The 27,554-nt window shown below is 35.6% G+C and overlaps 1 protein-coding gene across 27 annotated transcripts in view; it reads right to left on the bottom strand.

The window, feature by feature from the left end:
• EYA4 (EYA transcriptional coactivator and phosphatase 4) overlaps positions 1–27,554 on the bottom strand; it is a 152,825-nt gene that overhangs the window by 26,891 nt on the left and 98,380 nt on the right. For 7 of the 27 annotated variants that reach the window (XM_068677370.1, XM_068677366.1, XM_068677379.1 and 4 more), the window contains 8 exons: positions 23,079–23,203; positions 21,808–21,891; positions 17,085–17,177; positions 10,632–10,698; positions 8,533–8,675; positions 8,248–8,391; positions 7,196–7,275; positions 6,669–6,852 (listed from right to left, as the gene is read on the bottom strand). In XM_068677370.1, coding sequence (XP_068533471.1) covers positions 6,669–6,852; positions 7,196–7,275; positions 8,248–8,391; positions 8,533–8,675; positions 10,632–10,698; positions 17,085–17,177; positions 21,808–21,891; positions 23,079–23,203 — 920 coding nt within the window. Of the gene's footprint in view, positions 1–6,668; positions 6,853–7,195; positions 7,276–8,247; positions 8,392–8,532; positions 8,676–10,631; positions 10,699–17,084; positions 17,178–21,807; positions 21,897–23,078; positions 23,204–27,554 lie in introns of those variants that run through there. The other 20 variants (XM_068677371.1, XM_068677382.1, XM_068677381.1 and 17 more) reach the window with 13 other exon arrangements.

Below are 27,554 nucleotides of genomic sequence, written 5' to 3' on the forward strand. Positions count from 1 at the left end.
CAGCTATGTAAGACAGACCAAAGAAGGTACCTCCAAGAAGGATGGTGTGTATCTTGACCATTTTTACACCGCAGCTCAATAACTGGAAATGATCCTTTTCTTCATAATACAGTATTTTCAGTGCCCCTTTAAAACTGCTAGCAATAAATATAGTTTGGTGAAGTTCATGAGTGCTAAATTACATAAATATTCTTTCATTATCTAGCCTATTAAAGATTTTTTTTTAATGTATTTATTTATTCATTTTCTTTACTAGTGAAGGAATGGATACAGCATAGATCTGACATCTATAGAGTTTGATTCAAGGGATTCCTCGTGCTGTATGTAATTGTGATTTTCTGGGCTTTTTTGTTGTTTGTTTGGCAATATTTGTTAGAAGTGCTCATGATGCCACTTCTGAAAAAAAAAAACAAAACAACAACAAAAAAAACCCTGGTACAAATGTTTCAAAAGAATTAGCTATGATGAATCTGATTTTGAATGGGAATCTGAACACCACACATTTTTAGCAAAGAGGATTGCTAAGACTGCCAAACTCCACCAGGCAACAAAGAAAGTGGCCAGCACATCAAGAAGAGTGATTTTCCGCTTTGTTCAGATCTTGCAAGAGCATGTCTGAAAAAATGCCTTGTTCTGGGTCTCCAGGTACCAGAGACAGATTAACAAACTGGAGTTAGTCCAAGTGAGAGCAACCACGACAGTTAAAGGGCGGGAGCACATAGGAGGAAAGGCTGAGGGACGGAGCTGTAGAGAGAAATTATAAGACACAAAAGATAGAAATCACATCAGAGGATATTCCTGTTGGTTAGAACAAGAAAAAGGTGAGAGTGGTCAGGCCCTGGGACAGATACCTAGAGAGTCTGTGAATTCTCCATCTTTGCAGATACTCGAAAATCAACTGGAGAGAACCCTGAGCAATGTGACATAAATCAGATCATCCATGAGCAGTTTGGACCAAAAGACCAGTAGAAGTCCCTTCCAACTTGCATGATTGAAAGTTTCTACAATCTTCCCTGAGTCATTCACCTCTTTCTCTCCACAACAAAGAAAACAATTCTAGTCTAATAAGAAAAAATACAACACAATTTTGAGAGTCTGAGCGTAACGTAACACCACAGTTAAATTCTTCATCTCTGCTATCATTTATTTATACCTTACAGTGAACCACATACAAAATATTATTAAAATAAATATACTTGGAATATATATTTATACCTTGTATGGAAAAAAAAATACTGTTGCATTTCTTGGAAGAATACGATTTAAGCCCATAATGTTGCATTCCTGTATGGGAGCTCTAGACATTATGGGGAAAGAATTCAAGATTTAAGGACAGGGCAGTACATGAAGAAAGTTAGATCCTGAGCATATTGGTTAGAATATTTACCTGGAAGAAGGACATATCTAGGTTCTGTTGACATCTCTGAGGCACATTTGTTTATTTGACTGAATGACTGACATATATATATTTATGTATACATATGTAAGTATAAATACAGATATGCTTTCATGACTCAGAATCCATATACCTGCACATCCAAGTGGAAGATGATGAATTCTCCGTGAAACAGGAGGAAATCAAATCTGTCTCTCTCACTTCCTGACAAAGTACTCTAAAATTATTCTACTGTCACCTGGAAGAGGATACTACTATTTTCTTCTCAAACTAGATGATGACTAGTTCAATGTTGCAAAACCAATGTGTGTCTCTGGCTGTGCAGAATACAGCCAAACTTTCAGGCAGCTCTGTGGTGGCCAGACCCAGTACAAGCTGCTAAGAAGAGATATTTAGAACTGTAATTTGAGAATTTATTCCAGGTGCCATTTTTGATAGGTCTGTCCTGATATTCTGTAATATTTTCTCTTCTCTTTCAGCTGAAAGTCTTATCAGAAAAGAAATGATGGGGAAATTAGGCAGCAATAATATGTAATGAATAACGTTCCCACGGTGTTTTTACTTTGTCCCTACACAATGGGGAGAGAGCTCTTATTGACAAATTATTTCCATTTCCAGAATGGTGTTGATGTCAATAAGGACACTGCAGGTCGTGGAGCAATCGATAAGGTTACATTATCTTAGTTCTTTCTCTGCAAGTAGAACAGCAAAATATACTTTTCTAAATCTAAGAATGTACTAAAAGATGTTTCAGAATCACATTCCTTGCACAGAAAAAACTGATACTGACTTCAAAAGAAGTTTTAAGTATGTACAAAACTATAATTTCCCAGCTACTCTGACAGAACGGAAAAAGAATCCAAAAATAAAACCCAGCAACAGAGTCAAAAACTAAATAACTGAATATGAATGTTTACATCCTTATCACAAAAAAAAAAAAAAAAAAAAAAAAAAAACATATTTATAACATGCCAACATTTTACAAAAGGATCAAGGCTCATTTCTACAGTAATCTACAGTAATATATTAAAACATCTGTTTTCAATGAGCATGCTTACTCCAATCTACCAAAAATAAAATATTTATAAAAAAACAACACCCTATTTTCTAAATCTTCTCTGAATGTATCTAACAACTGAAGTAAGTAACTTCAAGTTTCATTTAGCATTAGCCATTACCAGTTGCCCCGGGCTTCTGCTTGAGCCAACACTGTATGTGATTGCATAATTATCCATTAATCAGTACTGTAACTAATCACTGTACATTGTAAGTCCTATATATTTAGAGCCAACTTTATTTCATTACACTAATCTCTAAATCAGAATGAGCAGCTGTCTCTTACTTGAATGCAAGGTATGCATCTATTTTAGAACTGCATAAGTCTGTAGTGATTTTTTTTTTTAACAACTGTAGGCTTAATTGTTTGATTTGCTTTTTACCAACAGCAGGCTAAATGAGCAACTGCATTTTCTTATCTTTAATTTGTTTTAGAAATGAGGTCAATACTGATAAAAGGAAAACTTATTAAAAATTCAGCTCTGTAAAAGTATCTGAGAAATTCTAGTACCAAAGAGTACTGAAAACCTTACCCTCATAAGGATTTCCTACTGCAGCTCACATTAGACAGAAATTTTTATTATAATATTTGAAATTTTTTTGTTTTTCCAATATTTATAACATGCCTAATAAATACATATCATAGCCTTCTGTCACTGGAACTATGAGCAGCATCAAAAATCCAATAAAACAAGAGGAACATGTTAAAACTGGAACACAGAATGACCAGTTCATCACAGATATACAGATATTTGTGCACATATTCATAGACAGGTTCATGTCCAGCATGAAGCCTTCCATGCCACAGAGACCTTGCAGCAGCTCCAACCAGAGGTGAGGGAGTTACACCAAAACCGGTAAAAACAGAGGTAGTTCATATTCAGAACATTTTTTTTTTTCAAAAATGTTCTGTAGTTAGTGTGTGTAGTCTGATGCAAGCATCCTCTCCTCCCTGTTAAAACATAGTTGTGCCATTTAAGTTGGAGAAAATTGTGGGCACAGACCAGAACAAATGCTCAGTGAGACAACTTCTGATGTGTGTAATGGTGGAAAGCTACCACTGACTGTCTTGTGTGTGTTTGTATCCTGTTCCAGATGAGCATGTCACAGCCTCTCACCAAATACTGTCAGGAGCAGGGGGCACTGAATCTTCTCCCTGTCTGCCAGTGAGACTTCTGTGCAAGTGGCTGTCTCTGGACCCCAGCAGTCTATTGACAGTCCACAAGCTCCTCAAAAACACAGGGCTTTTGACAAGAATCCCTTTCTTTATTAGAAGCAAAGACCAGACCCATAATGTGTTATTAGTTGTTATGAGTAGTAGAGAGAGCAATGCCTATTTCAATTTGCATCTCATTTTCTTTACTTGGTCAACAAATAAAATTGTAACAGATATTTAAATCTTGATCTTTTGGGGCTTTTTATCACAAGAAGTTCTGTGTCTATGGAGAGTACTAGAGACTAATTTGAATTAGCAGCTAGCAGAGATGGCAGAAGAATGAAGTGCCTTACTGTGTTTAATCTTATGTTTTAATTGGAGTAACTTTCAGGACCAAGCAATGAAGGTCTGGTCTGTTAGACAGCAAGCAAACATGTTGAGTACTGAACCTCTGCAGTATGATCTATCTGAAGTGATTTCTATATCCAACAAACTGAATTTCACACATACAAATTTATTTTTACAGTGACACACAAGGGCACAGGCATGTCATGTATTCTCAAAGTGGGTGTTGCACTCTCAATAGAGGGTCTCATGACCAGTGCAGCACTTCACAGAAATAAGGAGTGAGTGGGCAGATTTGTAAGTTCAGATGCACAACCTACTTAAAAGGAAAACAAGTTTATATGCTTAAAAAAACACACAAATAAGAAAAGTCCTTATTATTTCATAGATGTGCAGCCTTCAATATTTTTTTCTATCTGTTTAAGCAGATAGAAAATAGATCTGTTTAATGTAAAATTATTTTCTTTTGTCAATTCCTATTTTGTCAATCTTGTTATTCAATACTAAGGTAATTTTAAGACATATCTACACAGCATTTTGAGGAAACAGATATGCAAGGTAGAGACAAAGGTAAAATGCTGTCTGATTTTCTCAAATAAAAACATAGAATATAAAAGGAGCAAGAAAAAGTGACACCAGACATGCACCAGACATGCACAATTATCAAAAAATCAATTGTGAATACTCTTTCCACTCTTTTGAAAATACATTATATATGATCTTGTGCAATCATGAATGTTCTCCAACTGTTGGAATTTCAATTGATTTTAAGTTGCATCTTTACTTTTCTTCCTAAAATTGCTCTTTGAGGCATTTTATGTTTTCATCAAAAACCAAGAGAATGTGCATTGCCCAGACAAGTTGCAGATGCTGCATCCCTGGAAGTGTTTAAAACCAAGTTGGATGGGACTTTGGGCAACCTGATCTCTTGGAAGGTGTCCCTGCCCATGACAGGGGGGTTGGAACTAGGTGGTCTTTAAGGCCCCTTCCAACTCAAACCATTCTGTGATTCTATGATCTCCCCATACCATGCCATACCACAAATATGCACATGCATGCACATATATATACAATTTAAAGATCAGTATGTGGAAAACAGCTAGTAGGAAAAAAAAATAAACTCATGCAATTAAACATTCCAACGTTTTCAGTAAATTTAAGCAGCTTATATGAAGTATGAGGCCTTGCCTATACTCTTCTACACAGTATTACACTTCCTTTCTACACACTATTATAACACGGCAGTTTTACCATGATGTTTATCAGTGTTCAGTTGTTAGGATGAGAATTAGGAAGACTCACAGAATGAGTTGATTTTGTGAGAAAAGCACATTTTCCCTTTTCAGACCCTAATCCAAAACCCAGTTTGTTAGTGTATTCATAAATGGTCACAGCCTGTGGGCAAGGCAGACTTTAACCATGCTGTATATGTGAAGCCAGTGTCTCTACAACATTGCTCTAACTGCACAGGGCCAGGCAGCTGGCAATTATCTCCTTTCTAACAGATGCTACATGCAGCTCTAAGTAGGCTATTTAGGATATAAATATGAAATAAAACTGAAATAGAATTTTAAGGAATTCCTGAAATAATAGAAACAATATAGGAAAGTAAGGACGAAAAAACAGGCTTTATTCACCCAGTAAGGTTATCACACATCTGACTGTGGCTGCAAGTTCCTAAGACAGCCCTCAGAGAAGTTTGAGACTCTGAACTGTACTATGCATCATTTCAAAGGCATAATTTTATCTTGATGTACCTTAGTCCCATATAGATTAAATGTGGGAAAATATATTGGTGAGATGTTCAGGAACTCTAGTGTGAAAAAAAAATCCTTGGTTAAAATCTCCATTTTCACGACATGTAGAACAGAGAAAATAAGTGACTGTGAACTGGGTTATAATGATAATGAGAAAAAATGAGGAGCTGTCATTATCCAATGGTGATGCCCTAAGAACACAGACGTTTAACTAAATACTGTGTAGTAATTCATATGCACAAGGGGGCAGAGTTGGGCAGGCAAATTTAGTCTCCTGATTTCTCTTTGGAGCTATCTTTTTCAGAGTTTCAATTACTTCAATTTTTTGTTCAGTCATTTGTTTTAAAGAATTCTGTTAATAACTGATTGCTCTATTCTTAGTCACCTAAATTTGTGAATTAGCAAGTCTGGCTTGTATACATTTTGAATAAAATACATGTACACTTGCTGGTATGATTGGGGCACAATTAAATGAAGAAAAACATTGCGTTTTAAATCATTTACAGTAACCCTTCAGAATATGTAGGTAGATACCAGAATGTTACACCGCCAGAATGTTACACTACATTGGAGACCTGACTGAATTTTTATTTCGGAATTTACTAAAGGTTTGTTACTGTACATTTGTTTTTGGTACTAACAGATCCCTAACAGACCATTGCAACAATTTCAGTCTACTCCTTCCACAGATAACAATCTCAAATTGCAAAGTTTTTTTTTTTTTTAACTTACAAACAAGTTGCACAGATTTCTTAAAAAAAAACTAATAATAATAATAAAAAAAAAGCAAACAAAAACAAACAGAAAGCTTATTTTGGTTGGTTTGCATGATAACATGATAAATAAAGTTTCCAGAAAGGCATGACCTTAAAATGTCAAACAGTAAAAAATCACCAGAGTAGACATGGAAATCTTCGCCTTATACAAATACAGGATAAGATTAAAATTTTGTTTTCACCTGAATGTAGATCTGTACCTGGTTGACTAGTCAGGCCAGGGAGAGATTCTTGTAACTGGTAGGTTGATGATGATGAAGAAGTGACATCAGCTGTGTTGTTTGAGGTCATATATGCACCATATGTTGATGCTGAGTAATACTGTGCATACTGGTTTTGGCCAAAAGCTGTGTATGATGGATAATCCTAAAACAGCAAATGCAGTTAACTGAGTAGAGTAACAAGCAATTTTTCCATAAAGTATTTCTGTATGCAATCAAATGACTTATGCAAGAAGTTGCTGGATTCTATTTTACATTTTCTAGTTTAAGAATATTTATTAGAAGACTATGGGAAGATTGATGAAGTATTTAGGTGCCAAAAGATGAAACTAGGCATCCACTGGGACTTTCATTGTTTTCCACAGAAAATAGCACTGAACCACAGTAAGTCTCATTGAGCATAAAAAATATAAACTTAAATAACACGCCATCATTAGAGTTACAGAAATACTTTTATAATGCACGAAGAAAAATGTTGATATTCATACCTGTTGTGAACTACTGAAGTTTGTAGAATTTGAAACAGAATTGTTTGCATAAATAGTGGATGATGGTGTAAAACTAGAACCTAAAATTAAAACTATGATTAGTTGCAATAACTTGTTTTTGAATCAAAATACAATTCTAAATATAAGCTTTCATGTTAAGACATAGACAGACCACAGGAGCAAACAATTTTTATTTTCCATTTAAATAATAAAACATGATAATGAGACTTTAAAATAAATGCGATGCTACTTCCACGCATACAGGCATACAGTCTTTTTCTCACAATTGAAGAACTGTATTGACAATAAGTCACTACAGTAATCTCAAAAATATTTTTCAGTATTTTACAGTGTCTCACCTCTGTTCAGATACTGTTATTCCCTTTTTCCTTTATTTCCTTATAAGTTGCAATGCTTATGTGTATGTTCACTTATGAAACAATTTTATTTTTTTTTAAAGAATATTTTAATGATCTGGTTGTTTTTAACTGACCTGTAATGAGGCATTTCCATGTTTTCAAGATAATTCAGATGATTAATATTGTACATGCAATATTTAAAAAAATTGCCATTGTACTAGAAACTACAAATGTACTCAGATAAAAGAATGTATCAATGATCTAAGGGCAATAAATGAATTATAAATTAAATAATAAATGAAAGAATAGATATGAATTAAGGATAAATTCTAAAACAAGCATCTAATGATGTCATACTCAAAAACATGGAAAAAAAGGAAAGTGACTTGTGTTCTCCAATAAATACAACTAGTGCTTCCAGTCCTGCCATGTGATTTTACCCCCCAAAAAACTTAAGTTACAAATGAGGACTGCATTGTATGTCATGATTTAGATTAGAAAACGACCAAAATTAATATATATGCATGTTAATACTGGAAAAAAAAATATCTGGCTTTATGTGGTAAAAATTGCTGCCAATGACACACATATACATAGAGTTCACAAAAATGAATTGAAAATATAAAAATGAGGGAATAGCGGGCCATCGACAGCAGCAGGGCAGGATGATGCATGACAGCAAGGGCTACTTACCTGGCATCTGATATGAATACGGTGTTTGGCCTGGCTGTGGGGTGGAAAAACCTGGACTGTAACTGAGGCACCCACTCTGCAGTGGTGACTGCGTCTGCGAGAGCCCACTTTCCGTCTTGATGCCTGGCAACATTACACCCAAATCTGTATAAGAAATTAATTTTCAACTGATTCTTTAAAATATTTTCTTACAGCGGGGAAAAATAATAATAATAATAAAAAGGCAAAAATGTTTACTCTTTGCTCTTACTTCTATGTAAAGAGAAGTAATAAGAGGTCAAATACCGTAAGTAGGTAGGCTGTATGGCTGTCCTGTCTGTGAGTAGGCTGTATAGACCGCTGGTTGCTGCATTCCTGAATACTGGGTTTGTCCGGCATAGGCAGACATTGTTTGAGCTGCTGGTGTAGAAAGAATGTGTGGATAGGGCCTAAATATCAGGAAAAATAGCATTACTGTGGCAACAAATACTTTGTATATTTATTCAAGCAATAAAGTAAAGAAAAAGGTTTAGAGATGTCCAAAGGCAGTTCATTATTCTGCCAACTCTTCCTCTTATGGGAGTTATTCCATCCCCCACTGAAATAAACTGAAAAACATTCTGGCTCACATTCTCCAGGGCACTATGAGTATTTTGTGCAGTCCCATCACTACAATTTAAGTCTTAAGCTCTTGTGTTCAGCTCTAGGTGCACTGTATCACTGCTGTAACAGTTTTGTATGGATTTGACACTTTTGAGGCAAGATCAGCATGCTCATATGAGAAAGGCCCTCATTTCTTTAATTCAGTGGAGGGACAGTAGGACTGGAAGAATAAAGGAAATACAGAGGAGTACATTAAAGCTACTACACTGTGTTTTCTATGTATGGCTCTGCTTCAGCAGACACCTAGCAGACATCTCTGGCTTCAATGGGAGGTGGATCATGCCCATTTAGAGAAGCATGAAAACTATGCTTTAGTAACCAGATGGGCTTTAAACAGTTGGAAAATATGGGCTAGGGAAGTAGAATGGGAATAAAAATGGCTTTAAGTTATAAATACTGGGGCTTTATTGAGAGATTGAACAAAATCAAGTTTAAAATTTTTGCCCTCCAAAGTTGCAAAAGCATACAGAGAAACATTTGTCTTGGATTGTTTTGTAAGTCAAATAAGATTTTATGGACCAAGAGTTGAATAAACATACTCTGCAGAATTAAGCTAACTGAAACCTGGCCATTAAAGCCATGACTAAATTTCAGATTCTAATTTATTTTTCTTTATTCTTTTTTTTTTTTTCTTTTTAATTATTTTAGTACAGTTGGCAGCCGTTGCTATCAGAAAAGGATTACGCATTAATTTAGATGCCAGTAAATTATTACAGTAGATTAAAAAATCTATTAAATCGTGCAATGTATTTGGGCAAAGGTATCTGATATAGTCTGCCAAAACTTGTTTTACGTGGAATAAGGAGGAATGTTTTTAGTTTAGGCATCTACTTTCTCTATCAGTAAATACTGGTTAACATGAAATGAATGCAAATTAGTTAAAGAAGTTTGAAAAAGCGTCATCAGCTATAGTTTCAATGTTTTCTCTGTATCAAATAACAAAGTTGCATAGGTAGATGCATTGAATACACTGAAAAAAATGTATGGCATACTGAAATCCAGCACCCTTTTGCAAAGCACTCATGCAATTTTATAGGTCGTCAATTTCATCAATTTCATAAAACATCCTCAGTGCTTTCCATAATGTTCCCACTCCTCAATTTATATGATTGACATAGTTTCCCCAATAAATAAATAAATAATAAAAATAATAACTAAAAATAAATTGGAAGAAAGGTTCTAGTTTTAATACCCTCCACTGGCTTCAAAATAATTTTAAAAAGAGAGAGATTAAAGTTAATCTGATATAATTTATTTGATTTTTACATCTTACAATCTTGGGGAAAGTAGGAAAGGGTGGTTCATAACTATGGAATGTTTGGAGCAATTTGGCAGTACTGGGAGGGTTACCCGTAAGTACGCATCTTGCACATGCAATTGTAATTTCTAAATATAAACTGCCTTCAAAATATTTCTGTATTTAATGCCAGCACTATTAAGATGTTGATGTGTCAGAAACTGACACTCCATTTTTTTCCTTCTGTTTTGTGCAGAAATTCAAGGATATTTCTTGTGTGGCAGTACAGTACTGCACAGAGTAAGATCTTACCCTGCAGCCAGCCACGTGAGAAAAAAAAAAAAACATTGGACATAGAACTGTAATAGAATCTGTACTGAAGCTTAAGTATTTTACTTTCTCTCTCTTTCTTCTGGTGATGAATATTTGTTTGCAGCAAACCACAGACCTGCCTACAACCAAAGTCAATTTCATATACAAGACTAGAATAGGTACAGACACTAACTTGGAGGGATATATCTGTGGTGAGTATTGATGCGCTGATCTTGGGCTGTAACCACTACTTGTTATTACTGCAAAACAGAAAACAAAGAGTTTGACAGTTAAAAACATCATGAGACCATTACAGCCAAACAGTCTAAATACAAATACAGTCACATTAGCAGAAAATTTCATTGAAACAGCTTTTCAACAAAGATGGCACTTGAACTGTAACATCTTAATACACAAACTGAAACATTTGACAAACAGAACAAACATTCATTGTTCTACAGTCTACGTTAACAAGTTTAATTTTGATATTGTATAGTAAAAATATGTTTTATATGAGTATGATCAATTTTAGCTTGCTTAGGTGATGGGAGATGCCTAACTGACTACTAGAAACCAAATAAACATCATTATCAACAGGCTGATTAGAACACAGGCACTAACAACATTTGTATTTGAAAAACATCCCTGTACAGTAGCCATTAGAATTATGTATGTCTATACTATTAACAGCTGCATTCTTCCAAGAAAGCTAACAGAACAATAGTCATATCCCATTAAAATTTCATTCAAAAGCGGTGTTCACATTGGATTAATTCCAAGTGTTTCGAAGTTTCTCTTTCCTTTAGCCATCTGTCTTGACTAAGACAGATGTATTCCAAATATATGTACTCTAAAGTGTTGAACCAATCCCTTCAGACCAAATCCATACTGGGCAAACATACAGAGTGTCTTTATTAGGCCATCTGCTGCTCATTCACTTTTCAAAAGATTAAAGTAGTACACAACGAAGCACTGGAATTTCTTTAGTCTAATCAATCATAGTTGTACTTCAAAGTGTACCCTCTTCCTGAGTTGTTCATAATGGTAGTAGAAATGAACTTTCAGAATTATATAAGTGACAAATAGGTTTAGGTTCCTAACTATTTTATGAAACATGATATATTTCTACATCCAGGTCTAATTAATGTCTTTGAGATCTATTGCTTTGAACACATGCAGAACTTCATATTTTTAAAGCTAGTTTAAACACATTTAGAATGTGTAGGACTTAAAAGGAAATACAGTAGAAGAAAAACCATTAGCTTCTTTTTTTTTTTTTTTAACAAAAAATGCACAGTTGAGAATGACTTGAAAATAAAAAAATGAATATTTTTTTTTGAACTTGTGCTACCAGATTTCATAAAAGAGTTGCTGACTGAGAAGATATTAAGTATTTGCCTGTGATGGAAATGTGCTGAATTTAATTTTGTTGGTTATTCTTTTCTGAGAATGTCTTTCCATGGTTTAAGCTTAATTGGTAGAGTGATCTACTTGGTGTGCAGAAAGCTTTTCCCAGATTTAGACGAACCTTTAGCTGTATATATCAACATAAACTGCCCATAAAACCCTAAAGGATGCTGGTATTTATTTAACCCTTGAGGAGTAATTAGTCTTGCCTGTTGTATCACTGTGACCTTTCTGAAGACAAGCAATAGCTAACACAGTGACCTTGGTGATTCTCAGGGCAAGGAAGTTTCATGATCCATTACCGGCTTATCAGATCTTTTTTAACTGTACTGCTCCACTTTTTGTCTATTGTTTGCTGAATGACACATCACTCAATTAATCATCTCGGTTAAAGCACATTTACCATTCCACTAAAGCTGGTATAAACTACAAAAAATGAATGACTGTTCATTTACCCCACTTCAGTTATGAAAATCTAATGTTTTTCAGCAAAAAACTTGTCCTGCCTACTTTTTTTATTCTTTCTGCATATACCTTATTTCATAAATTCAGACAAGCAAAGAATTTAGGATTTTATTTTTTTTCAGTTTACCTAATGTCACTAATGACTGTAGAAAGGAGACAGAATGGGGCATGTGCCCCAGAAACAAATTGTGCAGCATTCAACTTAAAGTCTTTTCCTTTCACTCTTTCTCTTCTTTTCACATCTATTTTTGAACATTTTAGAATATGAGACAACACGGGGTACAAGACCCACAATAAGAGAACACTGTGACTGAGTAGGGCCTGTGGACTAATGCTGTATTTCACAGCTCAAATTGGTAATTTTGTCAGTTATCAGATTTAAACAACTTTTACTGCTGTCACCCTAGTTCTCTTTTGGTAGAGAGGACTGGTAATGGAGGAGATGGTGGAGGTAGGTTGCTATGCTTTTTATAGCCATGTCATTTTCTATAGCCATTTATAGGAATGGGGGTAGACAACATTATATTATTTTTTATATTAAAAACAAATCTGTCTATTCTCTGAAAAACTCAAATATTTTTAAGACTTCATTACTTGACTTTAGTAAAGGAATGGTTTTCTGGGCAGGTATAAGACCCTTTATTTCTCAAGTGAAAATCCATCAAGCTGCATACTTCTGAAAAGAAAAAAAAGTCCCATTTTGCACATGCTCTGTAAAAGCAGGATGCAGATGTTGGCAGGTAAACTCTATTCACTAGGCCCACTTTCTCTACAGGTGGTAGTTCTGGCTGATCTGTGCCATACAGGATTCCAGCATCTCCACCCTCTATCCATGAGGAGAAGTGACCTCTGGAAGGAAACGTGGAAGGTGGAGATTCAGAAATGGCAGTGAGGCTTGAGGACAGATGTGTAAGAGAAGAGCTCCTTGGGCTGGACGTCTGAGGATGGGATGAGGAATTAATGTACCAGATGCCAAAAGATGTTGCTGACCAGGGTTGGCTGAGATGAAGACAAAGGTTTTCAGGAGATAGGAATGTAACAGAGCAAAATACAAAGAGGGAACAACATAGCTATGGAGAAAAAGGAGATGTACGTGGGCCCACTGAGGTGCGCTCCAAGCAAGAGAGCCTGAGAGAGCTGAGGCTCAATACAATGCTGAGGACATGTCCCTGTCCCAACTAATGTTGATTCACAGGGGGGCAAAAAGCTGACAGCTATCTCTTACTATTTACCCTGTTAGCTCAACTGTCCAAGGTGGATGTGGAGAACTGAAATAACCATAAACGATGTTGATAGCATGTGTTGGGTTCAGTAAATTAACACAGGCTAGAATTTTGTATTTTCCATTAAGCATCTGGAAAATTCTATGTGAAGAGGATAGGTTAAAAGGACCTCATTTAAATAGTGAATCACAATTTCTACACAAAAGGGAACCAAATGAAGGTTATGCAGTGGTGACATTTCCTAACCTTGCCTTTAGAGCCTTCAGATTTTTTTTAATATCTTTTTTTGTGTGCGTGTGTGTCATAAATAGTAAATAGAAAAGCCGACAAGATCTTCTAATGTTTCTGTCAGCTCCATTAAAATGATGAACAGTTCCCAAATTAATCTAGTATTTTAAGCAATTGAAATACAAAAAGAAATTCACTCAGAATATAGCAGCTACAGCAAATTTTCAGAGTATGAAAATGCTCAGCTTAAGATTGTTCTGCAGCTCTCCACACCAAAAAGAGTCTGCTACAGGATCACAAAGATTCAAATTGTATACGGATATTAATTACCAACTGCCATTCTGAAGAAAAAGGAAGAGGAAGAGGGGTCCACAGTATGACTCCCTACCTTGCTACCCTATGCTGAGGCATGTTTTTGTTTTTTTTTCTCAGGGGGTAACTCTGCAGAAGGGGGAGACCAGAGCTCTGAGCATGAGCTGAAACACCACAGCCAGGACAGAGCCATCATGCCAACTCTCATTCTAAATTCATTAGATCTACATGGTTTATTTTTCAGCTTAACTCTTGAGATGTGAGGTTTCTTATTTAGTATATTCAGTTTATGCTATTTAAGTGAGATTCAAAGCTTGCACATTCAGTTTCAACTTGCAGGTTTATTTTCATAGTCTCATAGAATCATTTGGGTTGGAAAAGACCTCTAAGATCATCTGGTTCAGCCATTAACCTAGCACTGGACATAGTCATAAGACCATGAAGATTATCTTGGAGGCACCTCTGACTGCAGAATGTCACCGAAGGAGCAAGCCTGAGTGTAAGACAGCAGTTTAAAAAGCTGCAGTGTTTATCCATCAAAAATCAGGGTTCATCAGTTACCTGGGAGGCCTCTTCTGTCTCTCCTGCCATATACCTTGCATGGTACATCTGATCATCACTTTCTGTGTTAAAGATGGTCATTAGGAACAATGCTGGCTACTTTATACCCTACAGAGCTTGTTCAGCCTTCTGCTCAGCCCCAGGACATGTCATGGGTTTTTATTGCCCTTGGACCATGGAAATCAATTTTAATGGGTAGAATATTTGAAGGAGAAGAATTCTACATGGTAGACTCTCAAGTGAGCCTTTCCACTATGCGATTTTATTTCATAAAATGTTTAATAACATACCAAATCTTTCCCTACTCAACAATGGTTGCTTGAATTCTTCTGACCTATATTTGTTTAAAACAGAAAGTGATATCCCTGCTAGTGGCTAGTGGTTTATGTCCAGGCATCCTCATGAAATGAGCTCACAGGTGCTCTGAAAACAGCAGAAAAGTACTAGCATTATCACTTTGTCATGGTTGGGAATAACATATATGTGTTACTGATTTTTAGGAAAAAGCAAACAATGTGAAGTGCTGGGCATTGTTATGCATTGTTTTCAATTGCAGCTGGTTCATCTCAAATGACATCTTTGTACTAGTTAATTAATATTTATTGTCTTTAGCAACACGTCAAACTTCCTAAATCACCAATTAGGTTAAAAAGTCAAAGAAATGCTTTTTCTGTGAGTTTTTTTTTTTTTTAAGACATCTGCCGCAAAACTGATACAATCGTATTGCCCAGTTTACAAGTACCAGTACAAGGCAAGTAATGGATTTACTCCTTATGAAAGACTCAGTACATTGTGAAGGCAGCTCTGCCTTCATCGTTCTTATGATGAAGACTGCACATCACTTTGACAGGCAGACTACTAATTTCTCACTTTGAATGACCATACTCATTTAATACTGGAGTTTGTGGCTTAAACAGAGAATCAGGCTCATTTTTCATTTGAATATGCAGGTGGCTAATGGACAAAAAAGATTGTGTAAAGCCCAAGTTCCTTCATTTTTTGGCAGCACCAACTGTTTCAAATCTCCAAAGATCTCAACGCTTCTTTTCCTGTCAGTGGAAGCTAAGGGGTGAGCGGCATCCTGAAAAATCAAGCTGTTATTTAGGTACCTAAGCATGAACTTGAACTCCAATTTTTGGCACCTCCTTCCTGCAAATGCTGCCTTAGCCAGGCTTTACATGTGAGATAAAACTCAGATGTCTTAAATACATGGAACAGGCTGATAAAAATCTCATCAACAATGCCAAAATCATATATAGTCAGACATTTTATTTTATTACCTGTAATCATTCCTAATAAAATCTTAGGACAGAGTAACAATAATCAGAGTGAAGAAAAAAAAAAAAAGCCAACTTTTTTTAGCTAATTTTAGCTATTTTTTTAATGCAACTTATTAGATTTTAAGTTGACTCTGTTTCTTTCATAATGAGAACTTTTTTTTTCATTTTTAATAATCAGAAAAAGTATATGCTACTTTACATCTCACAAAAGATTTTTATTTCAGGCACAAAATTTGTTTTCAATTCTTTTCTGACTAACAAACTTCAGAGTATATCTGCATTTACTGATGCCTAAAAACAATTCAAGAAACATATGCTCAGTTTTTAAAACAATTTAATTATACAGAAGCATCATGATTTCCAGAATATTTGAAGTAGGCTGTGACTACCTATGTCTACCAAAACCAGTTTCATGGCAATTCTTAGTTTCAGTGAAATTTCAGTCAGGCCATCACTGAATTGGTATTTTCAGACATGAAATCAATTCTCCCCTCTCTCCCTTCTAATGTTATTTTTAGTATTATTTTCTGTTAATAATTAGAAGGCAGTTGTTTTTTTTTTTAAAATTTTTATTTTTTCACAGTCCATCGCCTTTTAGTAATTTATAGGAAACTACTTAGAAGTTGCTGCTGGCTTAATTTTTAAGAAGTAACTGAAGTTTACAATTAATACCAAAATATTTAAAATACTTAAACTGAAATATTTGCATGGAGAAAAAGAAGAATTGGGAAATCTGGTCAGTGTTTAAAATAACACATTATTCATACATATAGAAAGGTTAGCACTGAAATATAACCTTTAAGATTTAAAATTTTACAAATTAGAACAGCCTTTCCAAATGCAATCTATATTTTTTTCTTCCTAAAATCATAAAAGACTAGCACTGAAAAAAAGCTACAGTATAATATTACTGTAAGATTTTTACATACAGGAATGGTCTTAGTCATTATTAAAGCCGCTTTTTACGATCATAGCTCATGAAAAATGCATATATTTTTTAAACATATCTACAGAAACAAACAAAAAAATAGAATTGTTATTTGGTATTAAAATGTTACTTTTTGTGTCTTCTGAAAGATCACTTCCATGCAGTGCATTGCTCATTAGTGAAGGTTATTAAATGCTACATTAATGTGCATATAGCGATACATGATCTTATTATGGCTTTACCTGACCCAGTAAAAGTGTCAAGCGATCCATCTCCAGTTGTGGTTGTTGTTTCGTTGCTGTTCATGGGCTCTGTTTTGACTGCAAGAAGAGACACTACATAGAAGAATAAGTAGACATGAGATTTTACTTCTAAATTTATACTGGAGTCCTCATGCCTGTCTCACTAGTGGTAGTCCAGATATAATAAGTATGTGATGCAACAGCTTCAACCTTTGCTTTACCACAGCACTGGTACCATTGCTACCATTTGGAATGACCATGCATACATAGCTTTTTATCTGTGCATTCAGCTATCTATTGGCTTTAGCAACTGAAATATCTTCTGCGGTGATTTCAACCTAAATCTAATTGATTCCAACAATTCCTTAAGAGTAGCAGAGAGGAAGGAAACATTAGCTGTCAAGGGATATAGCACATCACAAAAATAGTTTTGCCTGACGAGTGAAACAATAATAATATGGTTTCATGCTCATATAGAAGCAAATTACTTTCACAGTGCCAGCATTCTGCCTTCTCCTTCACCTTTTTCAGTATCTGTGGGATTTTATTTATTTCTTTATTTCGAGCTAGGTCACCAGCAAGAAATTTTCCGTTAATGAAGAGTGAAGTTTAATAGAAAAGAAGCGAAAGAACTACAGTGGGATACAAATGACAGCTGTAACAAGTCGGCTTCTAATTCAGAGGTTACCAAACATTTGGATCCACTATGAACTCAAAATATTTCTTACAGACAATCATGCAGTCCTACCATCCTTCTATCCTACTATCCAAACCATAACTGAAGGCATCACAGCAGCAATCCAGATTTTATAGTTTAATATGTTACCTACACAGACCATTTAGCATGGACTTTTGTGACAGAGTTTGGGAACCACTGACTGATGTGGTAAGAAACAGCAGTGCAGAATATGCTGCTACTTTTAATAGATATTTGACTGGCAAATATCAAAAACACTAACATTGGAAAACCCCAACATGTTACCACGGTTGTCTTGTGACGGTCAGTTAGGCATGTATGGACATTTATCAGATATATCAGGGGCCTGCTTATGGATCACAGAACTGATCACACGCATGCAGAGTGCAGTGGCGATGAGTGTACATGCCACTGCCACAGTCATATGCCAGGCACTGGAACTGGAAAGACACAGCCTGGGGTTTGTGGAGAAGCCTGGCCTCAACCAGGCTGGCTGAGCCCCTCAGCAGATGTAACATATCCTGAGCAAAAGGATTTTCTGCCAGCTAGCTACCTGACCCCTCTGAGGGACGTCAGCTAAGCCATCAACATCACTGCACCCACATTTGACTTCGTGGGCAAGACTGAGGATGGGAGAGTTTAAATAACAAACAAACAGCAAAGCAAAACAAAAACTGGGAAAGTTTACATAAAATAAACAAAGTCATTTGTAACTGTTCCCATTTCTCTATTTAAGTGAGAAAGGTCTTTATTGTCATCAATAAAATCAATAAAATATGTAGCAGGAAAAAGCTTAGGAGTCATTTTCTACAAAATAACAATCACTCCACTGATTCTCAGGCCTTTCTGATTACTAAATACAGATGTCTGCCTATACCTCAAAAGGAGAATGTCAAACCATAGTATGTGGAAAAGTTTTTTATTTTCTCCTCTAAAGATTTTTGGTCATATGTTACTTTATAAGCTGCATGTCTCTTTTCTTTTCAGAATGCAGACATTTACTTACATGAAAAAAAAAAAAAAAAAAAAAAAAAACCTTTTCAGCACCTTTAACTCTTTCTATTCAAGCAAGTATTGCAATATTGCCCATACTGAGCTACAAACCTATGTTTAGTATTGCATACAGAAGAAAACTTCACTTTGCACCTAACCATTTCCTTTAGCCAAAGCTTCAGCTGAACACTTCAATCGAAGTGTTTACTGCAGTTTTGTCTATTTCTGGTTAATGCCAGTTGCAGTGCACTTCCATCAGCACAAACATTCACCAACTTTTTCTCTCCCTGTCAAGCAGAAAATGATCTAAAACAAAAGAAACCCTCTCATGTACGTAACTTGAGGGAAAAAAAAAAAAGCATATTGGCACTGTGTTTTGTTGAAAAATACTTGTAGCAATTTTTTGTGCACTTGATTTTAAACAGTTCTACTTAGTTACATTCAGATTTTATCACAGTAAGGAATTCATCAAGGTCAGTGTAGATAGACATTTGGACTAGTTTTTTTTTTAAAGTTGAATGTCATTAAAACAAGAGGGTGAAAAAGCACTGTGCTAACTAAAAACAAAACAAAACAAACAAGCAAACAAACAAAAAAAAAACAAATACAAAACAAACAAACAAAAACTTTAAAGCTGAAATCAAAACATAAGCCAACACCAAATCAAAACACAAAATCATCCATAGGTTTCCTGACATGTGAGGTACAATGTGGTTGTAATACTACTGAGGCAACTGCTCTATACATAGTGCAAAGATCAAGAGTTTGAGCCATCATTGTGAATGAATACTTTAAAGAGTATAAATTTAATATTCTGTTGTGTTCATTTTCATTTATTTATTTTTTTGAGTGTGGATTAAGTCTATTGTTTTAAGTACTGAAAGAGTAAAAATAAAATGAAAAGTGTTCTCAAGCATTTGAGTGTTGCTAACAGTGAAGACTGCAGATGCTAACAGAGCTACCATGATGGTCAGGGCTGGGGAACATGTACAAGGACTGACAGAAGGAGCTGTGGTTGTTCTGTCCTAAGTAGAGAAGGCTGAGGGGAAAACTAATTGCTAGCCTTCAGCTACCTAATGGGAAAGTGCAATGAAGATGAAGAACAAAGGCGTGCTCATCTGTGAATGTGCCCAGTGAATGCAGTGGAGGCAACAGACACAAGGGAACAATACAATTAGTTGTAAGACATTCTTCACCATGAGAGAAGTCAGGCCCTGGGACAGTGCCCAGAGTGTCTGTGGCACCTCCACCCTCAGAGATACTCAGTACTGGACTGGACGCTGCCATGAGTAACAGGCCCTGTTCAGAGCAGGACTTAGCCCTGCAGGGATTTCTCCCGAACTTAATTACTTCTAAAGTAACTCTGACTACTACTCCAAACAGTCAGTAATTTCTACAATATAAGTTCTTTATTTGATGAAGAAACTTAACAGGTCAACATGACTTTTACTCTGACTTTTACAACCTCTTTTTTTTTTTTTTTTCCCATAAAGAACCTCTATGTTAAAGACTGAGAACATACACAGAGTTTTAGGGGCAGGTGATGCTACTACTATGTGCAAAGCTGGACAAGCACATGCAATAGATAGAAGGTAATATTAGAACAAACAAGTGTGACTAAAGGCTCATTTTCTTCCTTTTTTTTTTTCCTTTTTTTTCCTTTTTTTTTCTGTTGTTTAGCGAATGAGCTATTAAGGTTGTACAGAGGACAGTAGCCAAATGCAGCACTTCTCTTGTGGTGGCTGGCAGCTGCCTGGCAAGCTGAGGCTCAGCTTAGAGCTGTGCCAGGTCTGGAGGGCAGGAGATAGGGCCCAGTTTGGGCAGAACATCTGAGATCAAGGATGGAGATGGCAGCACATGGAAGCAGATGAATAAAGGCAGCCAGGGAAAACCTGTAGCATACACATCTCATGAAGGGACAGGTTATGGCGCATGCAAAATTCCACACAGTTTAAATACATAATATCCCATAATGACAGATACATTAAAAAGTACAGGTACATAACAAATTGGACTCACCAGGACATATTCAAGAACAGATCTAAACATGCTACTGCCTTTGGAAAATTTAATTTCAGTTTGTATCAAAGCTGAAGTGCCCTCCACAATGCAAGTAGTTTCATACTACATTTCCCTGCTGTTATTAATTACTATTTAAATTATTACCTTCTATATTTATCTCAACATGCTGAATAGTTAACTGAGGTGACAGACTCAATTAGCCTTAAACTTAAATTCCTTAAACCTAAATTCAGCAGGAACATTCACATGGAACCATTTATTCTAATGTAAAATATTATTTTGTGCTTGTCTGATTTATCTATCTATTTATCTATCTTTTATTTGTTAACTCTGACTTGCAAATGGCAATCTATTCTTATGTTTTTTTCAAATGGAAATTTTTTAAGATCTTCCTAAATTTAGTCCAAACCCTCACAGCTTAAGCACCTGTGTAATGGCTTGTAGAGAGTCACACTGATGAACATTTACACCTGTGATTAATCCCATATGTACTGTGACAATGATACATATATAATTATTATTAATCATTGTATCTCAAAACAATTAATAACACATGGGAGAAGAAACTCCTAAATGAAAACAACATCTTGGAAATTTTGGTCAAACGTTTATGAGTTACACGTGGCAAGTTACATGTAGTAGCACAATCAGTGCTACATTCCACATTCAGTGGAAAATCTGTTGGTCTGACTTACAGAAATGCTGAGAATTAGCCCTTCCCAGCATGTTCACCCCACGAGGCTCTCCCAGGCTCTTGGTGCATCTATGCAGTTAAGCTAATTTTAAGCTTACCAAAATTCTCCTTGCTCTTTGAATGTCTTTCAAAGTACAGTAAGATAACTATATATTGCAACTTCCCTCCAGTTTTCTGGCTGTGGGAATAGCCTCTTGGGAAAGGGTGGAAAAAACAACAACATGGAAATGTTCAAACCACAGAACAAAAGAACAGAGCAAACCAAGAGAAGTTACACAGCAGTCACAGAGACACACCACCACACACATGCACTGTACCAGGATCTCTCATACTTGTTGCAGAGGAGGGAGTACTGCAACTCAGCAACCAGTCTGCAGTATTTAAAACTGTCATGTTGTCTCCTGAGGACAGGAATGGCATAATGGTTCATTGTCTGAATGTCTGTTCAGTGTACATAAATATTCTTCAATGCAAGTAAGTGTTTTTACTCTTTGAGCCAATTCTTTTAACTGCATTGTATTGTTTTTATGAGCATTATTTTAAACAGTCTATTTATGAAAGTATAATATAGGGGCATATATTTATTACTGTTCTTTAATGGTATGCTTGAAGTTTTCCCTTCTATTTAAGCTGGAATATGGATTCTATTAAAATAGTAAATAGGTTGAACCTTAATGGTTCAGCACTTTTTTCTTTTTTTTAGGGCTCTATTCCCTTCATATGCATATTCACTTTTTACTGAGATTTAAATATATATATAAATATATATTTAAAATAGGGAGAAGTAAATAAAATATTTTACATTGTAGCCAGAAAGAACAAACTACAAAGGTCTTTTTTGTGCCAGCTGTTAAAACTACAGCCATGTATTAGCACCAAAAAAGAGGACTGAAACTCCAGCTGGACTTGTATCCATGGTGTCACTCTCGTGAATGGTAATGCGGCTGGGACTCCAACTCAGAATGTGGTACCCTTTCTCCTACTCCTCCATCTCAGATATGGAAGAATCTATTATCTGAAAATATTGGAACATCAGTATTGTATCTGCACAGCAGTGCTGTGTCTACAGTAATAGATACAGCAATAATAAACAGTAAGTTTTGAGGTAAATGTAAAAATCTCTTTATGACAAACATTCATTCCAAGACATGGAATTAGCATGTTCATCATAAAAGAAAATTACCTAAGTAGTGACAATTTTGATGCACTTCTTTGAAGAGAGTTTTCAAATAAATCTACATGGGTGTAGTTTAGGGCATAACAGTAAATTATTGTTTAACAATGAAGTATGAAGCAGAAAATGCAATATATTTCAAGTTACCAGCAGGTATAACCAAGCCTTTAAGATCTGGTACAACTGTACAACAATTTTCTTAATTTCACCTTTGCATAGTTCTGCCTCTTATTTCAATTGGTGGAAATTGGAGAAATATTGATTAGTAGATTTACACTGGTATGATTGGAATATTTAAATATTTCTTCCTGGGATTATAAACGGGTTTACGCTCATCATTGAAATAACATTAAAAATGCATATGAAAAAACGCTAGTCCAAACTTTCTATGCACCAGAAATGTTTTACACTTACCTCCTGTTCCATTTGTTGTAACAGATGTACTACTGAGATTAGGTTTATCCAGTTTGGAGCTACCTGATGCATCGCTGCTCCCAACAAGATTATGAGGACTTGCTAGATCTTGCATTTCCATAGACCTGTTAAATAAGGTGATGGTATTTATATATATTGTGGTACTTCCTGTATACTTCCTATGATTATTTACTTTTTTGTAAAAAATAATTTTTACATGGAAAATTTGGAATGTAGCTAGATTAACAACTCCATACCTGTTACTGTGAGGTTTTTTTTTTTTTACTAAATCTAAGAAAGTAGATAACAGTTTGTTGTGAACAGCAACATCAGTATTACCCACTTTTCCTCCAAGTATTATGAAGTAAAAGACACAGGCTTACAAAACTGTTCAAAGAGCTTGTATAAGATGCACATGAGGCAGTGCATATATATATATATATATATAATATACATATAAAATATACATGTATGTATGCTTCCATATATGCAAGGATGAATGGATAGATGGATGGATAACTGGATAAATGTATGTACATATGTATTTCTTAGAAGAAAACGGAGAACTTAAGTAAAAAGTCAGTCATTGCAGAGCAAATCAGAATAAGAACTTCTGTCTCCCGTTATCTGTATTCCAACCACCAGTAGTCACTGAATTAATACTAAATCATAGTAACAGAACACACGGATAAATGAACAGGCCTTTTCCATACATCTGAAAGTTTCTTCATGCTTAAAAATGCACATATTCTTACTAGGTTACTCGATATTTTTTCTTCTGAGTCATTTCTAGGAGACTCAAAAACTTTCAATAAAAACAATGATGTAGATATAGACCACAATGGATTCCAGTGTCAGAGTTGTACTGTGGGACTGTGGATGGCTTTCATTCAGTGACAACAGATCTGCCTTTCTCAGACAAAGCAGACAAGGAGTGTTTCTTGTTAGACTGGTAATAGCAATATAATTTGCAGTGTGTGCTTGCCTATTCCTTGCTTCAATTCTAAATTAATTACTCAGATTTTTTCCCCAAAGAAGCCTTTTTTCTATGTATAAGCAAAGTTGCCAGCCCATCTGCAATAGGAGAACCATTTACCATATGTATACTACAAAGGCCAACAGAAAGATTGTCTTACACAGCTGTAAAGACCAAATGAATTGTAGAAGACTGAAAGGACTAAAAAGAGAACAGTTGGGATAGTTTTATAAGCACAACTGCTCCTGTATCTTCATATTATGGCCAGGAAGAGCAGTGGCCAATTGCATATGCAACACCTAGCATCCTAATTATTTATTGACAAAGAGTCCCTCCCTGACAAAGAGTCCACCCCAGCTTTTCTCTAGGCCCCCTTCAGGTACTGGATGGCTGCAATGAGGTCTCCCTGGAGCCTTCTCTTCTTCTCCAGGCTGAACAACCCAACTCCCTCAGCCTGTCTTCACCGGAGAGGTGTTCCAGCCTTTGGATCAACCCAGAGCTGAATACAGTACTCCAAGATGGGTCTCATGAGAGCAGAACAGAGGGGGAGAATCACTTCCCTCACCTTGCTGACCACGTTGCTTTTGATGCAGCCCAGGATACAGTTGGCTTTCTGGGTTGCAAGTGCACATTGCTGGCTCACATTGAGCATTTCATCTGCCAGTAACCTCAGGGCTACTCTCAATCCATTCTCTGCCCAGGCTGTATTTGTGCTTGGGATTGTTCCAGTCCAGGTACAGGACCTTGCACTTGGCCTTGTTGAACTTCATGAGGTTTGTACAGGCCCACCTCTCTAGCCTGTTCAGGGCCCAGGTTTAGAGCTTTCGTGTCTTGAGTATTTTCTAGTTTAGGAAATACTACATCTCAGCTGGGAAAATGCACCAAGGTCTTGTCCAAAGCCAGGCAAAGAAATCTCGTTTACTCCAATAAATGCTTGAATCCTGCCTGAGATGCACTGCTATGCCATTGGTAGGGCAGTCTTCCCAACAGCAGCCTGGATGAGCCAGGGTAAGCTGATATTGCAGGAGGTCATGCATCAGCAGGTAGGAATTTTATTGCAGTACTCACGGAAATGCAAAGGCATAAACTGAGATTTGAACTGCCTTGACCCAAATTTCATCATCTAATTGTATATACATTTCCACACATCTGTCAGCAATGCATTATATTTATTGTCTACTGGAAATGTGATCAGTGTTAGATGAAATAAAATGAACTCAAGTGGTTTACTATTCCGTCAGTTTTTGTTTAGTAGTTTCTGTACAAGGATAGCAGCTAAAGGTTAAAAAAAGTATGTGAGTTTCCATCTTGTATGTATTTAAGGGAGCAGGAGAATGCTACACAAAATAAACAATGTGTTTCATAGCATATACAGTTTAATACTCCCCACGTGCTCAGTTAGCAGTTAAAGTGTCATGATTTCCTGTTCAAGTACAATCAGCCCAGAGATACCTAATGGGCAGTTCTAACTTGAAAAGTTCACATGTATTTTTTTCTTGTTTAGCATGAAAACGACAATAATTTATTTCCACGCGGGTATTTATCATAGCCACAAATTTAAATGCTTCAGCTACATTTCATAACCAAAATAATTGATTTACCCAGATGCTGTATGTAAGAACTATCCATCATAAGCACTCTTCACACTCAAATCAATCAGATTTTATTAATCAGAAAACGAAGTCCACCGATTTTCATTTGCTTATCAAAGAACATACACCAATTTTATAAAAGGAATAGTTTTTGTCCCACACCAGTATGAAACCTTTTATGCAGAAAAGTATACTGTCTTATAGGTGTTTTCTACAGTCAGCATCTAGCAAAAGGCAGATAGAAATCTACACAGGGCAAGTTCATTAATTAACACTATTTTTAAAATAATATATTTTTAAACTAGTATTAAAATAATATTTTTAAAATAGTATATTTACAAATAAACTTTTTATTTAGATGAGTAAAATAAATCTTGCACTTGCAGTCTATTAAGGAAAAAAAAAAAAAAAAAAAAAAAAAGAAGGATATCCAAAATGATAAAAAGCTTCACAAAACCACTTCTATACATTTATGCTTATCCTGGGTGCTCTACCCTGTGTGAACAAGTAAGGGTATTATTTTAATATATCTCTATATGATATGTTTATATCAAGTGCACATTGCCTTCTGTGTAACAGATGTCATTCAATTCACCTTTCTGGATGCATTTAGTTTACCTTTAGCCTAAAAAGTTCTCGGGAAGATGTAATAGACCTACTCAAATCTTACATTTTCGTTGAATGAAGGATTCAGGAAAAATGTTTAATAAAATGGATGAAATAATTCCAACATCTTGAATTCATTTCGTCAAACTAAATGTTTATCAGAGTCCTGCTTTCACTAACTTAATCAGAAGCAGGTTTGTGTTCAGTATGTGTTTTCCTGCACTAAAAAAGAGAAAAGACAAAAAAAAAAAAGTAAAAAGAGTGATCACTGAAGGACCAATTAATACTTGTAAGTTTATGCAGTTATTTATTAAAGATTTATTTTTTTAGAAGAGGCAGTGTGTTTCAATTAAAAAAAAACAAAAAAAAAAACAAAAAAAAACATTGTTAGAGCTGCTTTAAAAAACACACTGTATATCTTTTTTTTTTTTTTTTCTCTGCCAGGAATTTAACTGCTTGAGCTTTAGCTTTTCCACTCTTTAATTGTCTCAAACTACTTTTCAGAGTAATTAAGTAAAACATTAAATTGTATAAAAAGATATATTTTGGAAGGAAATGTTTTTGCAAGATGTTTTAAATTCTTCATCTGTTTGTTTGAAGACTGCTAACATGACTCCAAGCTTCTGAGCAAAAACCTGAAATCTGGCAAGATGGATTTGTCTTTTATTCTGCTTTGGCTATGCTTTAAGTCTTTGAAAATTGGTATTTTCACATGCTTAGCGGATCATTTCAGAGGCTTACTGGAAAAGTCTCTAAACCATCCCATTTGCACAGAACAGCCTCCCAGACAGACCCCTGTGGGCTTCAACTCCAACCTGAACACGGACAACCGCAACAAATGAAAGTTGTTTGCATCTGTGTATGAATACTGGTTTGCCATGTTAGAGCACATTTTGTTCCTTGGCATCAAGTGACATCTTTTCAATGGTTAACCTGTGTTCAGTAGGGGGTTAGGGAACAGCATCCAAGGAAATAAATTTTCCCACCTGTCTTTGCAATGGCTGCTAAACAGAACCTGTGATGCATCCTGCTACGCTGAAGAGTACAGCTGACCATCATAACCTAAACTAACATAGGAAGCTTTCAGCATGGATAATTATGGTTGCTCAATTTAACAGTTCAATTTCTGTATAGTTTCTATATAGTTTTTTGACAAGTTCAGGCATTGCTTCTAGGGTTCTGTTTTTACAACTCTCAACTCTCTCTTTTCCACCTTCCCCCATTACAATCACCTATACGCTAGTACACTGATTTTCCTTGGCAGAATTAAAATCTATTTCTAGAAATTCTGAGTTGTTACAA

This window comes from Anas acuta, chromosome 3 (genome assembly GCF_963932015.1).
Source record: "Anas acuta chromosome 3, bAnaAcu1.1, whole genome shotgun sequence".
NCBI lineage: Eukaryota > Metazoa > Chordata > Aves > Anseriformes > Anatidae > Anas > Anas acuta.